Raw genomic sequence first — 18,298 nt, forward strand, 5'->3', positions numbered from 1 at the left:
ATGATTTTTTTTTAGTCGTTGTAAATAAATTTAGGAAGTATTTATATTATATTGCAAGATATTCTTTAATATATTATCATCATAGGGTAATTAAATGAATAATAATTTTTTTTTAATTACTCATTTCTAGAAAGGTGAGTGGAAAACTTGCAAAAACAGCTGAAATTAGGATATTTTTTACGAAATTATGGAAATGTATTCTACATTCTTTTGATTAAAATTAATGAAAATACTGTTATTAATTAAATTAAAATATTTTAAATTCTTTACATAAAAAACTTAAAATATTGCATTTTCAACAAGATTGATGAATTTACAACCGAAATAAAAGACAAGTCTCCAACAAAATACGTGAATTTACAATCAAAAAGTTGAAAACTCAAATAAAAAAGATAAATTTTCAACGAAAAATGGAATAATTAACATTTCAGTTAAAAACCAAAAGATTTTAATTTTCTAACAAAAAATGCGAGTATTCAACGAAATACTTAAATTTTCAACCAAATGGTTGAATTTTGAACTAAAAAGATTGACTCTTAACCAAAAAAAAAAAAATAGTTAAATTTTAAGTGGAAAATTAATTTTCTAAAAAAAGGAACGAATCTTTGACCGGAAGTCGGATTATCGACTACAGAGATGAATGTTCAACTGGAAAATGAAGTTTCAACCAAATAGTTAAATTTTCAACAAAAATTATAAAATTTCAACTCGAATGATTGAACTTTCGGCCAAAAAGATAAATTGTCAGTCAAAAGATTAATTAATTAATAAAATGCAAAAAAATACGAGTTTTAAACAAATTTACATCCGTTTTCAACTAAAAAAGATCAAATTTTACCCGAATAGTTAAATTTTAAACTAAAAATATCAATTTACACAACGAAAGGAATAGTTAAATTTTCCACTGAAATAAAAATTTTCTTTAAAAAAAAAACGAATCTTTAAATAGATGTTGGATTTTCCACCAATAAGATGAATTTTTAACAAAATACATCAATTTTTTACCAAATGATTGAATTATCAGCTAAAAAAGATCTATTTTTAACAAAATAGTTCAATTTAAAACTAAAAAAGATAGATTTTTGACCAATAAAGTAATGGTTAAATCTTCAGTTAAAAAACAAACTATTTTCTACGAAAATCAACGAAACTTCCACCGAAAGTTGGATGTTCAAACATGAGTTTTCAACCAAAATTATAAATTTTCAACTTAAATTATGAAACTTCAACTTGAATTGGTGAACTTTCAACGAAAAAAATTAATTTTTAGCCAAATGATGAATTTTTTTTACAAAAAAGACGAGTTTTCAACCAAATACATGAATTTTTAACTAAAAAAGATCAATTTTCAACCAAAAAGTTGAATTTTCAATCAAAAAATATTAATTTTAAACCAAAAATTAAATAGTTAAAATTGCAGAGGAGAAAAAAAATTTCAACAAACAAAAATTAATTTCCAACCAAATAGTTCAAACTTCAACCAAATAGGTTGCAATAATTGAATATTAATAATATTATAATAAATTAATTAATATAATATAATAATAAAATTATTAATAATATTATTATTTTCTCATTTTTCTTTCCTCTTTTTTTATTTTTGTCTGAATTAAAAAAAAATTCAGATAACAATAGGAGCTTTTTTGTTTTGTTCGTTTCAGGAGTTTTCATCAATTTGACTATTGGACGTCAAGTGGGATTTTTAATTTGGATTTAAGTCTAATTTAAATTTCTTAAATTTTGAAGATTAATTTTTCATAAACAATACGAATTTTCAACAAAATACATAAATTTTCAAGTAAAAAAAAATCTTTTTCGAAACATATGGTTGGATTTTTAGCTAAAAAAGAACGATTGTTAACCAAAAAAGGAAAGTTCAATTTTCGGTTAAATTAATTTTCTACAAAAAAAAACGATTCCTCAACTGCAATAGTTAAATATTCACATAAAAAAATTATTCCCAATGAAATAATGAAATTAGCACTCAAACAAAAAAAAATTAAGTTTAACAAACAAACAAAAAACGAATTTTAAACCAGTGATTAAGCTTTAAATAAAATTATGAATCTTCAATAAAATTTCAAACAAAAATTGAATAGTTAAATTTCCACTTTAGAAAATTTATTTTCAACCTAAGAGATACATTTTCAACTAGATTAGTTACATTTTCTGCTTAAGACATTAATTTTGAGCAAAAAAAAACGAATTTTGAAAAAATAGCTGAATTCAACAAAAAAAAAAAGAATTTTCAAACCAAATAGTAGAATTTTCGTCTAAAAAAGATAAATTTTCAACAATAAGAAAACGGATTTTCAACAAAATAATTCAATTTTCAACTAAAGTGATGAATTTTCAAATTATTAACCTTCAACTGGAATAGTTAAATTTTAAACAAAAAATATGAATTTTTAACTAAAATGATGAATATTAAACTAAAATAGTAGAATTTTCAAACAAAAAATATTATTTTTTACTAAAAAGGATACATTTTAATGAAAAACTTAACAGTTATTAAATTTTAAGTTCAGAAAATTAATGTTCCATCAAAAAGAAAGACTTATCAACTAAAACTATGGAATATTCAATTGGAATAAGTTAAATTTTCAGTTAAAAACGATATTTTACACAAAAAACATAAATGTCAAAAAAATAGTTACATTTTCAAAGAAGATGACGAATTTTCAAATCAAATTGTAAACATTTAACTAGAATAGTTAAATTTTCGATAAAAATATTATTTTTCAACCAAGAAAACTAATTTCTACCCAAAAAGATTAATTTTTAAATAAAAAATCATTTTTCAACTAAAAGTTAAATAATTAAATGTTTAGTACAAAAATGAATGTTCAGCCACCGAGATGAATTTTTAACTAAAATCATGGAACATTCAACTGGCACAATATTGAAATTTTCAGCTTCGAAAAAAATTATAATTTTCAACCAAAAAAATTCAAAGAAAAAAACAAGTTTTCAATAAAATATCTCATTTCTTAACCAAGGAAATGAATTTTTAATTAAAACGATGAATCTTCCACAGGAAAAATTAATTTTTACAAAAGAGTTTAACTTTCAGCCAAATCATTTCATTTCCAGCTAAAAACATACATTTTCGACTTAAATTATAAATATTTAACTGGAATACTTACATTTTTAACCGAAAAGAATTTTTGAACAAGAAGATTAACGATTTCAACGAAAGAATTGAATTTTCAATTAAAAAAGACAAATTTTCATCCAAATTGTTAAATTTGGAAGAAGTTAAGATTAATTTTCAACCAAAAATCGACGTTCAAATTTTCGGTTGGAGGAATTAATTATCAACCAAACTGATGAATTTTATACAAAAAAAAAGAAAGAATTTTCAACCACTAAGATTAATTTTGTTACAACAAAAGAGATTTTTTCATAAATTAGTAGCTAAATTTTTAAAGACAAAACTAGTTTAATTTCTAAATAAAAAATATCAATTTTCAACCAAAAATAGAATGGTTCATTTTTCTGTTAAAAATCTACTTCTTAACAAAAAACAAACAAAAAAACGGGTTTTCAGCAAAATCGTTCAATTTTTGTCTGGAATAGTTCAACTTTAAGTTAAAAAAATTTATTTTCAACCGAAGATGAATTTTTAATTTAAAAAGGCATATTTTCATATAAATTGTTAAATTTTGAAATAGGAAAGTTAAACTTTCAGTTGAAAAAATTAGTTTTCAACCAAAAACATGAATTTTTAACTAAAAGGATGGATGTTTGGAATAGTTGAATTTTATACCAAAAATTAATTTTCAACCCTACAGATCAATTTTCTGCATATCTGAATTTTTATTTTTAAAAACAAACATTTTTAACCAATAATAGAATGTTTAATTTTTATGTTAAAAATCTACTTCTTAACCAAAAAGAAACAATAAAAAAAAAACGATTTTCAGCAAAATAGTTAAATTTTCGACTGCAATAGTTATATTTTTTGTTTAAAAAAATTACTTTCAACAAAACAGTTACATTTGCATCCAGAGATGAATTTGCAATTAAAATTATTTATCTTCAACCGAAAAATTAATTTTTAACAAAAGTGTTCAACTTTTGACCAAGTAGTTGAATGTTTACTAAAAATAAAAATAAACAAAGAATTCGCAATGAACAATGTACACAAATTAAGAATTTTTTTTTAAAATACCACTTCTACTCTTTCAAATCTGACTTGGAAAAGGGATTTCAAAAAAATTCACATCTTCTAAATACGAATTATAATTCTTGAAAAAAAAATTCCGATTCCATGTGAAATTTTTTTCTTATAATTCAAAATAATAAACATTTAATAATAAATGCTGCTTTAATTCGAGTAAACTGAGATAATCTGAAAAATCTGCGACTGCAGCTAAAGCAGAAATCAGTTTCCTAAATACACAAAAATTATTAAAATATTCGCGCCCAACGGGTATCGAATTCAGGAAAAATGCAGAAGATTTCGGAACAATTTAATTTATATTCAAAATAATTTTAATGAATTGTTAAAAATGTTTTTATAAAAGTTAAATTGATTTTCGTAAAACTGGATTGAATTTAGAGGAATTTAAGATGAAAGAGAAGAATTCAACGATATTCAAAAAAATTCAAGGTGAATTTAAAAAAATAAAATAAATTACAATTTAAAAAAAAATTAATTTAATTCAGTAACTTCAGGATCAATTAAATAAAATTTCAAAAAATCACTGAATTAAGTAAAATTAAGTGAATTTAGAAGGATTTAAGTAAATTACAAAAAATTCAAGAGAATTCCAATGAATTAAAAAGAGTTCAGGTTAAATTTCAAGAAAAATGAATTGGAACAATTTTGAAAATCGAAAAAATTTTTATTGATTACAATAAATTTTAAGTGAATTTAGAGAAGTTTCAAATAAATGAGAAAAATCATATGAAATTCATAAAAAAAATCCACCTAAATTTAAAAAGCAATCAAGTAAATTGAATTTTTTTTAAATTGTTTAAATCGCTTTAAAATGCCTTGGAATATTTTAAAATGCCCTAAAATATTTCAGTCTTTGAAAACCTTCAAACTACTGAAATAAATCAAAAATACGTTAAAATATTTCCAATCACTTTACCAATTGATCCTCAGGATCAATGAAATTGAAACTTTTAAAAATTAAAAAAAATCAATTTATTGAAGTAAAAAATAGTAAATTTATAGAAATTCAAGTGAATTAAGAAATTTTCCAATGAATTCATAAATCTCAAGAGAATTCGAAAAAATTCAGGGTGAATTGAAAATCTCTGAAAATTTTGAAAACCCCAAAAAATACCTCACTTCTCAGGAATAAATTCTTTAAAATTCACTAAATTATTATAAAATGTCTGAGAAGTTTCAAATTACCCTAAAATCTGAAAAATTCTTTAAAATTATTAAAATCTATTAAAAATTTCTCGGAACTTTTTTTTTCAAAGTGCCTGACTCAAATAGAGTACCCACGGCAGGGTGACCGTTTTAATCAAAGAAAAAAATTCCCGGTTTTTTCCCGGTTCACAAAAATTTTTTCCGGTCAATAAAAATTAATAAATCGAACTCTATTATAAACATTTTTCCGTTTAAAGTAATAAAAAATAACTCTCGAATTTTAACCTTTAAAAATTGAAGTTTAAAAGTTTTTCAATTCAAAAATTTGTTATTCAAAAAATATAAACCCGCGTTTATATTTTCAATACTCTGATTAAAGAATCAATGAACTTTAAAAAAATTTAATTATACTATTAACTTATTTTAGGCTGGAAACATTTAAAATTTAAGTTTTTTCAACTTAAAAGTTCTGAAATTATAAGTTAAATGATTTGAATTTTAAATAGTTTAAGCATTCTTGAAAAGCTTTAAAATTTTATTTCAAAATCTTCAGAAATCTAGAAGTTTTTTTTTTTAATTTTTTCAAATTTAAAATTGTTTTTGACCTTTTTTCAGAACTTCTAAATAACTTTTAGAATTAATTAAATTTGTCCTGCAACTTCTAGAAAATCCTGCAAATTTGGATTTATAAATAAAAATTGAACAATTACTAATCGTAGAAAAAATTAGAGTAGTTTTAAGATATTTACAATTTTTTAAATTTAAAATTAATTTAGAACTTAAAATTATATAAAATAATGGAAAAGAAGTGTGTGTACCGAAAAAAATCGACTATTCGTACCGAAATTTCGGGGCAAATATACCCACAACCTAATTTTAAACAAAATGCAGATTTTTTCAGATTTCAAACAAAAATTTAGAAGTTTTTTAAGCATTGTGAAAGGTTCTAAAAGAATAAAAACATTTTCTTAATATTCCCCGAAAAATGGAAAAAGATTTTTCCATTTGAGTAATTATCGTGACAGAAAATTTAAAAGATTTAAAGAGATTTCCAAAATTGTAGAACAAATTCTATTCATTTTAAAATAGGTTTAGAAGTTCTGAAAATTTTTTTGCACACTTCGTTTAAATTACTTGACATCATTTCAAAGTTTTAAATTAATTTTGAAGCTTTTCAAAACTTCTAAATATCTCTTAAAATTGTAAATTTTTTTTGCAAATAATAAGTATTCAATTTTTCTTTATATATCAAAATTTATCAATTTAACAAAAAAATTAAACATTTTTTAAATAGAACAATAAAAATTATAACGTTAAAAGTTGAAAAGCTCTTCAAAATTCTAGAGACTCAAAGCTTTCTATGTAAAAAAATTAAATTTCAAATTGTTTACTTTTAATTATTCGGCTTCAATTTACTGGTCTTAAAAATCAACAGTGAAATATTGCTACATACAGGGTGGCCGCTGGACCGGAAAATCGGGAATTTTATGAGACCAGGGAAAACCCTGAAAAAGATTCGGGAATTTTACAAAATTTCTAGAATAAAAACGTTATCCAACTTTGATTTCAACCGTTTTTTTAAATAATTTGTGATTCTTATAAATGATTATATCATTTAGTTTAGAATGCTCAATTCGAAAATCTTTTACTTCAAAAATATTAGATTTTAGATTTTTAATTTTTAAGCATATATTTTAATGTAAAGAATTTTAAAATGCAGTTTCAAAGGTTAAAAAAATTAAATTTAGAAGTTTTTAAAATCGAAGTTTTTTATAAAAAACAGGGTGGCCGCCGGACAGGGAAACCGGGAATTTTCAGAATAAAAATCTGCCGAAGTTCGATTTTAACAGATTTTGAAATAATTAAAATGCAGTTTTGAAAATTTAAACAATTAAAAATTAAAAGCATTTGAAGTTAAAATTTTTTGATAAAAACAGTTTAATTTTATCAACCGTAATTATAAATAAATTATTTTTTTAATGGATCTGTACTCTAAGTATAAAAATGTGAACAATAATTGATTTGACCATACATTTCTATATAATTTATTCTGATAATTTTATATTTAAATAAAAATTTTCATGATTTATCAATAATATATTTTTAATTCAGAGTTTTTGGCCTTCCTTTATATTATGTTTTATATTAAATTTAATAAATAAATTTATTAATATATTATTTCTATTAATTTTTTTAGCCACTAAAAAATGTAAACGTGCGTTTTACTATTTTCGACTTAAAAATAATCCATAATAATATAGTCATAATTAAAGGTTTTTATTAAATTTAAAATATTGTGAGTCTAAATTATTTATATGTTATCCCATTTAATTTGAAATTTCTTAATGTAGAAAAAGAATAAGTATTTAAGATTTATCAATATTTCACTGTTAATTTAAGACGAGTAAATTGAAAACAAATATTTAAAAGAAAACAATTTGAAACTGAATTATTTTACATAGAAAGCTTTAAATCATTAGATTTTTGAAGAACTGTTAACCCTTTAACGTTAAATGCATTTTAAAATTAATCGATATTTTTCCACAATTTTTGGAAATCCTGCAAATTAAAAAAAAATCCTTAAAATGTTCCATAATTTTTCAAACTGAAAAATCATTTCCAATTTTCCTAAGAATCTTAAGAACATTTTTTATTCTTTTGAAATCTTTCACAATTCTTAAAAAATTCTACATTTTTCGTTTGCAATCTGCAAAAATCTACATTTAATTTTTAATTTGGCTGTAAATATTTGAAATTATTTCAAGTTCTAAATTTAATTCGAATCTTTTTAAACCTTCTAAATATCTCTTAAAATTGCTCTAAAATTCATACAAATCATAAGTAGTGTTCTATTGTTGTTTATGAATTCAAATTTAATTTTATTGTTTAAATTTGCAGGATTTTCTACAAGTTATAGAAAAAATTCAATTCATTTTGAAATATATTTAAAAGTTCCGAAAAAAAATTCAAAAATTTTGAATTTGGAAAAATTTACAGCCATTTCTAGATTTCTCAAGATTTTCAAATGAAATTTTTAAGCTTTTAAAGGATGCCTAGACTATTTAAAATAAAAATAATTTAAGAACTGTTGAGTTAAAAACATTATTTTTCAATTTTTAATGTGTCTAGCTTAAAATTACTGAAAATAATATAATTTTGAAAAATTTTAAAGTTTATTCTTTGATTCTTTAATTTAGATTATTGAAAATGTTAACGTGGATTTAAATTTTTGAACTTAATCTGAATCTTTGAACTCTATAATTGATAAAAGTTCTAAATTTTGAAGTTTATTTGCATTTTATTTAACATTTTTTTATTGAAAAGTGTTAGTACCTGCCATTTGGTACGTGTAAATTTTTGACTATTTGAATACACCATTTTTTATTTTAAAACTTTTAAACTTTTATTTTAAAAGTTTGGAATTTAAGTGTTCCATTTTGAATGCTTTTATTTGTTATTTATTACTTTATATATAATTTTAAAAAAATTAAATATTTGTCTAAATTACAAAATTTCAAATTAAATCGGTTGAAAAGTGAATAATTTAGACTAAAACAATATTTTTAATTAAAAAAAAGCCTTCAATTACGAATATCTTTATTATTAAGTTTTTTTTTTAAGTTGAAAACAGGTTATAAACTTTTAATCAGACCTTTATGTAAAAATCTTGAAATTCTTAAAACTTGAACGAATTTAAAATCGTTTTATCAAACAAATTATTTATTCATTTATTTATACTCACAGTTCATAAAAATAATACACTTTTTTATCAAATATTTTCAAATTCAAACGCTTTCAATTTTTAACTGTCTAAATCTTCAAAACTGGACTTTAAATTTCTTTAAATTAAAAAAATATACGCTCAAAAAAATAAAATTGAGAATTTTTTAAGTAAAAGATTTTTGAATACCGCATTGTCAACTGAATGATATCATAATTGAAAAAGATATAAATTCAACTAATTATTTTAAAAACTGTTGAAATCAACCTTGGCCAGATTTTTCTTCTGAAAATTTGTGAAAATTTTCGTGACGATCAGAAACCCTGATATATAAACTAAATTGTATATTTTATAAGCCTTGTTATTACTTACAATTGTATATGTAAAATTATTACAGAGTGAGTTTTACAGATTCAGTAAAATACAAACAAAATAAAAAAAGAAAGAAAAAAAAAAACTTAATTTCATTGAAGCTAATTAGCGCGGAGTCTCGACAAAATATTACACTGGTTTGTAGTCCAATTTCGATTCTAGTTTCTTGTTGTCGGACACTTTTCTCACTGCCTTCATAAAGTCTTCCTGGATAACGTATTCCCTCTCGAGACGAATCGCAAAAAGGCCTGCCTCTGTGCAAACATTTCTTAAATCTGCGCCGTTGAAACCATCTGAAAGCTTGACAACAGCCTCGTAGTCTATTTCGCCGTGTTTGGCAATCGGACCAGCATGAATTTTCAAAATTTCGAGCCTCGCTTGCTCGTTTGGCAGTGGAATCTCAATTTTTCGATCGAGTCTTCCCGGTCGCAGAAGAGCGGGATCTAAAGTGTCTGGTCTGTTTGTCGCCATAATCATTTTTACTTGTCCCAGCGAATCGAAACCGTCCATTTGATTCAACAATTCCATCAGGGTTCGCTGAATTTCGCGATCAGCACTCGTACCTTCTGAAAATCTACGACCACCTGGAAAAAAAGGGGGGTGTTTTTTTTCTTCAGAATTTTAGATAATTCGTTTAATTTTGAATACATGGCAAAATAAGCTTGGATATTACAGACTTCATAGACCAAAGTATTCCGAAAAGTGGGAAAATAGGAAGAATTTTACAATAAAAGTTAAAAGATTTCAAACTAAAAGCTCGAATATTTCAGAAAACATTCGACTTTAAACTGAGAAAGATACATTTTCAATCGGAAAGTTAATTTTCAACCAAAAGAGTAGAATTTTCAACCATACAGATCCATTCACAAACAAATAGATTAGATTTTAAGCAAAAAGAACAGAAGAAAAAGCTGAATTTTTCACTCAATAGACGAATTTTCTTTAAAAAATAAAAAAAAAAAGGAATTCGTCACAATTTGACAGTTCCTTCTTCGAAATTTCAGAAAAAGACAGTACTTTAAGTAGTTTTTAGAGTAGAAGTAGTATTTCAAAGAGGAAATATTTCCGAAATTATAATTAAAAATTTTATTGTTATATTCGTTGCAAATTCATCCTTTCTTAGGTAAAAAATTCAACTGCTCGGTTAAAAGTTGCACCCTTTTGTTAGAAATTAATTTCTTTGATTAAAAATTTATCATTTTAATTTAATCCACTTTTAAAACTAAAATTGTAATTATCCCAGTAGAAAGTTGAACTATTTTGCTGAAAATCCAAATTTTTGTTTGTCTGCATAAGAATAACAGATTTTTAACAGAAAAATTTTAATATTCGATTTTTGGATAAAAATTTATCTTTGTTGAAGGAAAATTCACCCATTTGTGCAAAAATTATATGCTTTGTGAAAAATTTGTATTTTTTGTAGAAATTTATTCTTTAATGTTCAAAATTTCAAATATTCCAGTTTAAGAATGATTATTTTAATTAAAAATTAATTTATTCAACTAAAAATTTTTCATTCACACTTGATCTTTCCTAGTTCAATTAAAAATTCATGGCGGAAAATCAATGTTTTTAAATAAAAATTTTAATATTCCAGTAAAAAAAGGTAAATATTTTGCTAAAAATCTGTTTTTGTTATTGTTAAGAATTATACTTTAGCAGGAAAATTTAACTATTCTATTTTTGGTTAAAAATTTTACTTTTTGGATAAAAATGTAACTATTTGCTTGGAAATGTATGCAATTTGTAAAATTTTCGACAAAAAATATCTTTGTAACAAAATAGATGAATTTAAAAAAAAATATATAGATTCTGAAGCAAAAATATAATTGAAGACTTTTCATTTAAAACGAAATTACCGTTAACCAAAAAAAAAGACTTTTCTAGCAAGAGATAAATTGGGAAATTTGAAAAACATTCAATTCCAAAGAAAAAAATTTCTTATTCACAAAGACGAATTTTCAACAGAATAGTTTAATTTTCTACAAAATGATTGAATTTTCATCTAAATAGTACCATTTTTATCCAAAAGACATGAATTTTGAACTAAAAATATAATACTAGTCTTTTCAATAAAAAAAATTAATTTTCCAGTATAAAAGAATATTTTCATACAAGAGAATTAAATGTAAGTCCAAAAAAACGAATTTTATATCCAAAAAGTCGAATTTTTAATGAAAAAGTTGAATTTTCCACAAAAATAGATGTATTCTGTAGCAAAAATATAATGAGACTTTTCAAATAAAAATAACTTACTTTTAACCGAAAAGGATGCCCTTTCAAGCAAAAGAGATTAATTTTCAATCCCAATGAAAGAATTTCTTATCCAAAAAAATTAATTTTCTACAAAATAAATAAATTTTTAACAAAATAGTAAAATTTTTAACCAAAAGAGATGAATTTTGAACCAAAAATATAATACTAGACTTTTCAATAAAAGAAAAATTAAATCCAAAAGAACGAATTTTAAACAAAACAGTTGAATTTTCCACTTTTAAGAAAAAAGTACTACTTTTCTAACAAAAGAGATGAATTTTTAGTCCCAAAGAAAGAATTATCTGAAAAGGCAAATGTTCAACAAAACAGTTGAATTTTTCACAAAATAATTAAAATGACAATAAAATAGTCAAATTTTGAAACGAAAGTCATTACTTCTATACCAAAAATGTAATAGTAGACTTTTCATTTAAACAATTAAACTTTCAACCAAAAAAGACGAATGTTTTAGAAAATATTTCAATTTAAAACGCGAAAAAAGGAATTTTAAATAAAATTAATAATATTTACTTTCACTTATTTTAACAATAATTAATTTTTTACAAAAATGGTAACATTTTTAACCAAATTATATGAATTCTGAAACAAAAAAATAACAGTAGACCTTTCAGTAAAAAAAAAACATTCAAAAAAATTAGTTACAAAAAATTAGTTTTCAAAAAAACTGTTGAATTTTCAAATCCTAAAAATTAATTATCTACAAGAAAGGCGAATTTTTCACAAAGTAGATCAATTTTCGAACAACTAATTTCATTTCTAAATAAAAAATATCAATTTTCAACCTACTAGTTGAAGTTTCACCCAAAAAAGAGACATTTTCCACCAAAAATGTAATGGTTAATTTTTTCTGTTAAAAAATATAATTCTTAATAATAATAAAAAACCGAATTTTCAGCAAAAAGTTTAATTTTTGTTAGCGAAAAAAAAGGCTAAAGATTTTTAAGAAAATGTAAAATAATTTTTCAATTTGAAAAATTATTGTAATAGATAATGTAAAAAGATTTTAAGAGATTTCCAAAATGATCAAAAAAGAACCTTAAAGATTTTAAGGATTTTTTTTTAATTTGCAGGATTTTCCATAAGTTGTAGGAAAAATTCGATTAATTTAAAAATATATACTTCGTTTAAATTACTTGAAATCATTTTAAGTTTTTAATTACTTTTGAATCATTTCAATTAAATAGATTAAAAATTGAATCATTTCGACTTGAACAATATTTTAAATTTAATACAAAATTTCAATTACGACTATATTATTATGGAGTTATTTTTAAGTTAAAAATAGTTTATAAAGTTTTAACCGCACGTTTACATTTTTCAATAGCTAAAAAAATCAATAAAAATATATTAATAAATTTATTAATTAAATTTAATGTAAAAATAATATAAATGAAGATCTACAACTTTGAAATAATAATATTTTATTCATGAATCATTAAAATTTTTAATTAAAATCTGGAAATTCTCAAAATTTGAACGACTTTAGAATCGTTTTTCAAATAAATTATTGTTAAGTTTGTATAATTAGAAGTGCATATCCATTGAAAAAATAATTTGTTAATTTATATTCACAGTTGATAAAGTAAAACTATTTTTTATCAAAAAATTTTCAACTTTACATGTACTCAAAGTGGAAGTGTTAAATTTTGAACTTGTAATTAATCAATGAACTTTAAAATTTTCAAAATTAGGAGAATATTTAAAAAGTTTTTCAAAGATTTAAACAACATTTTCAAAAAAGATTCTAGAAGATTTTAAGAAAACGTTCTAAAATTTGTATGATAATTTTTTATCTTTTTAAAACTCTCAAATATCTCTTAAAATTACTCAAATTTTTTTTACAAATGTAAACAAAATTCAGTTAAAGATTCTTACTTTTAAATATTTCGTTTCAATTTACTTGTCTTAAATCAAAATTCAAATATTGATATATATTCAATAATTAATCTTTTTTTAATTAAAAATTTCAAATTGAATGGGTTAAAAATTGAAGGTACTAACATTTTTAAATATAAAAAAAATATAAATCCACCTTATCATTTTCAATGCTCTAAATTAAAAAATCAATCAATAAACTTCAAAATTTTCAAAATTATATAATTTTAAGGAATTTTAAGGTAGAAATATTGAATAATGAAAAATTGAATTTTTTTTTAACTCAACACTTCTTAAATTAGAAATTCAATTATTTTCTTTTTAAATAGTTTAGACATCCTTGGACAGCTTCAAAATTGTATTTCAAAATCTTAAGAAATCTAGAAGTTGTTTTTTAATTTAAAATTATTTAGAAATTTTTTCAGAACTTCTAAATATCTGTCAAAATGAATTGAATTTTCTCCACAGTTTTTAAATATTTGTTTTCAATATACTTGTCTTAAATAAAAATTCAAATATTACTAAATATTCAATAATTAATCTTTTTTTAATTAAAAATTTCAAATTGAATGGGTTAAAAATTAAAGGTACTAACATTTTTAAATATAAAAAAAATATAAATCCACCTTATCATTTTCAATGCTCTAAATTAAAAAATCAATCAATAAACTTCAAAATTTTCAAAATTATATAATTTTAAGGAATTTTAAGGTAGAAATATTGAATAATGAAAAATTGAATTTTTTTTTTAACTCAACACTTCTTAAATTAGAAATTCAATTATTTTCTTTCTAAATAATTTAGACATCCTTGGAAAGCTTCAAAATTTTATTTCAAAATCTTGAGAAATCTAGAAGTTATTTTAAATTTGTTTTGAATTTAAAATTATTTTGAAATTTTTTCAGAACTTATAAATATCTGTGAAAATTAATTGAACTTTCTCTACAATTTTTAAATATTTTGTTTCAATTTACTTGTCTTAAATAAAAATTCAAATATTGCTAACTATTCAATAATTAATCTTTTTTTTAATTAAAAATTTCAAATTGAATGGGTTAAAAATTGAAGGTACTAACATTTTTCAATATAAAAAAATATAAATCCACGTTACAATTTTCAATGTTCCAAATTAAAAAATTAATCAATGAACTTTCAAATTTTCAAAATTATATAATTATAAGGAATTTTAAACTAGAAATATCCTGTCAATTTTAGAAAATTTCTTTACAATTTGGATGTATAAATAAATATTGAACATTTATTATTTTTAGGCGAAAATTGAGTAATTTTAAGAGATATGTAGAAGTTTTGAAAAGATTCAAACTTAATGTAAAACTTGAAATGATAGCCTAATATAAAACAAAATGTAGATTTTCGCAGATTTTAAACGAAAAAATTAGATTCATTTCAAGAGTTTTGAAAGGCTTGAAAAGAACAAAAACATTTTATTAATATTCATAGAAAAATTAAAAATAATTTTTCATTTTGAAAAATTATTTTAAGAGAATATTTAAACAGTTTTTCAAAGATTTACACAAAATTTTCAAAAAAGATTCCAGAAGATTTTAAGAAAACTTTCTAAAAGTTGCATGATTCGAATTTTTTCTACAAATGTTCATTTGGAAATTATACATAAAAATTAAAAATTTCACTCACAAATTAAGCATTTTTCAAATACAACAATTAAAATTGTAACGTTCAAAGTTTAAAGGCTCTTCGAAATTTTAACGATTCCAGGCTTTCTATGTCAAACAATTCAGTTAAAGATTCTTTACTTTTAAATATTTCGTTTCAATTTACTTGTCTTAAATAAAAATTCAAATATTGATAAATATTCAATAATTAATCTTTTTTTTAATTAAAAATTTCAAATTGAATGGGTTAAAAATTGAATATTTTAGACTGAAACAATATTTTTAATTTAATTAAAGCTGTAAATTACTAATATATTATTATGAAGCTATGTTTAAGTTAAACATAATCAACTGTAATAGTGTAATTTTAAACCAAACAGATGAATTTGCAACTAAAATTATACATTTTTACCAAAAAGATGTATTTTTATAGAATAAGATTAATTTTCTATAAAAAACACAATTTTTCAACAAAATACATCAATTTTAAAGGAATAGTTCAATTTTAAATCAAAGGAGACAAATTTTCAACCAAATAGTTGAATTATTAACTAGAAAAAAATCGATTTTTAACAGAAAATGAAAGTTTCATTTTTATTTAAAAAAAAAAATTGTTTTCATCTTAACTGGTGAATTTTCGACTAAAATGATGAATCCTCAACTAGAATAGTTGAATTATAAACAAAAAAATGTTTCTTTTACTAAAACAATCAATCTTCAGCTAAAATAGTTGATTTTTTAACAACAACAAAAAACAAAATTTTTACTAAAAAACATAAATTGTTAACCAAAAACTTAAATTATTAAGTTTTAAGTTAAGAAAATCAATGCTCCATCAAAAAGACAAATTTTCTACTAAAAAAAGTATCATTTTTCAACCAAACATTGAATAATAAATTTTCACTAAAAAAATGCATGATCAACCCAAAAAAATCAATTTTTATCTAAAATGAAATATTCAACGGGACTAATATTTTCAGTTTAAGAAAAAAAATTATTTTCAAGCAAAAAAGAAACAAATCTTCAATAAAAAGAACAATTTTTCAACAAACAAAATTTATTTTTTACCTGAAAGATGAATTTTTTACTAAAATTATAAATATGTAATTGGAATACTTAAATTAGTAACTAAAAAGAAGAATTTTTAAACAAGGAGATTAACTTTCAAAGAAAAAAAAAACATTTTCTATTAAAAAAAAATCTATTATCTGCGAAAAAAGTCGATTTTTAAAAACAAAATACGCAAATTTTCAACAAAATCAATACATTTTTAACTAAAAAATACCAATTTAAATCAAAATTATTAAATTTTGAACTAGAAAAGGTCAATTTTCCACCCAAAATGGAACAGTTAAATTTTCAGTTGGAAAAATTAACTTTCAACCAAACTGATGAATTTTCAATTAAAACGATAAATCTTTAACTGGCATAGTTGAATTTTATACCTACCAAAAAGATGATTTTTCCACAAATTACATAAATTAAAACAAAAATATTTTAATTTTTAAATATAAAATATCAATTTTCAACCAAATAGTTGAAATTTCACCCAGAAAATGATAAAAGTGAAAACAAAAAAAAGAATAGTTGAATTTTCCATTACAAATCTAATCCTTAACCAAACAAAAATTGAATTTTCAGAATAAATAGTACAATTTTTTTACTGGAATAGTTAAATTTTTAGTTAATAAATTGATTTTAAATAAAGTAGTTACATTTTTAAAAAGAGATGAGTTTTAAATTCAAATTATGAATCTTCCAACAGCAACATTAATTTTTAACAAAGGCATTAAAAAATAATAATAATAAAAATTGAACAATCCCAGTCTTTAAAAAATCCCGGTCCAGCGGCCACCATGGTTTAAATAAATAAAAATAAAAATTTACCTATCGCATCAATTTCATCCATAAATATGATGCAGGGTTGATGATCACGAGCGTAGTTAAACATTTCTCGAATTAATCTCGCCGACTCGCCAATATATTTATCAACGATTGCGCTGGAAACGACTTTTAAGAAATTGGCGTCAAGTTGACTCGCCACGGCTCTCGCAAGTAAAGTTTTTCCCGTTCCTGGGGGTCCGTAAAGTAAACAACCCTTGGGAGGTGTGATTCCAACTCTCTGGAAAAGTTCAGGATTCAGGAGGGGCAATTCGATCACTTCTCTCAATTCACGAATTTGTTGGCTCAATCCACCAATGGCAGAATACGTCACATCTCCGGGATCTTCGTGAGACATATTGTAGACAAGAGGATCTACCTGGAAAAACATTTTATACAATATAAAATCGAAGAAGATTAATTGTTTATTTATTTATTTATTTGAAATAACAAGTATTGCCTAAAGAAAATTTTAATTTTCCGGTTTTTCTCCCGGTAAGTTTACAAGAATTAAAAAGATTCCAATTAATTCAAATAATTTTTAATTATTTAAAAGATTTATAATTTACAACAGAGAATTACAATTCTGATTTGGAATGGAGAATTTTGTAAAAGAATTATAATTCGGAATTAAAAAGGGGATTTGTTTTAAATTTTCTGAAATTCGCTAGCGGTTTTTCTAATTATAATTATAGGTGTTATGGCCTGTTTGATACCTAGGAAAAAAGATATAGGCGCTGTAAGTTGAAAAAAATGGTCGTTTCTTCAATTTTAACTTTTTTGTCTTAAACTTTTTTTTGGCGCATCTAAAACAAAAAGCCTTCAACTGCACTAACATGAAAGCAAACAATTCATTTTTTACAAATAAAAAACAAATTTTCTAAAAATAGTTCAATTTTCCACAACAAAAATGTCTTTCAAAAAATAAATAATAATAATAATTAGCCACCAAAAAAGATAAATTTTCAAGATAAAAAAGAGTGTCAACAAAATTGTTCAACTTTCATCATCAGAAACGAATTTCAAACCAGAACAATATAACTATTTAACCAAAAATGGATTAGTTAAATTTTCGAATAAAAATGGAATTTTCAACAAAATGTATATTTAAATTTTCAAAGAAAGAAATTCATTTTCAAATAAAAAGAGTAATTTTCAACCAAAAATGAAACAGTTAAATTTTCTGTACAAAAAATTAATTTTTAA

The 18,298-nt window shown here is 22.1% G+C and overlaps 1 protein-coding gene across 1 annotated transcript in view; it reads right to left on the minus strand.

Annotated features, from left to right (window-relative positions):
• Positions 1-9,384: 9,384 nt before the first annotated feature.
• The window catches only part of LOC117174845 (26S proteasome regulatory subunit 10B), a 25,791-nt gene continuing 16,877 nt past the window's right edge, over positions 9,385-18,298 (minus strand). Inside the window, exons 5-6 of the mRNA XM_033364233.1 lie at positions 17,099-17,471; positions 9,385-10,009 (exon numbers count right to left, since the gene is read on the minus strand). Of these exons, the coding sequence (XP_033220124.1) occupies positions 9,555-10,009; positions 17,099-17,471 (828 nt within the window). The 3' untranslated portion in view covers positions 9,385-9,554. The remainder of the gene's footprint in view (positions 10,010-17,098; positions 17,472-18,298) is intronic.

Source organism: Belonocnema kinseyi, chromosome 6 (assembly GCF_010883055.1).
Source record: "Belonocnema kinseyi isolate 2016_QV_RU_SX_M_011 chromosome 6, B_treatae_v1, whole genome shotgun sequence".
Taxonomy (NCBI): Eukaryota; Metazoa; Arthropoda; class Insecta; order Hymenoptera; family Cynipidae; genus Belonocnema; species Belonocnema kinseyi.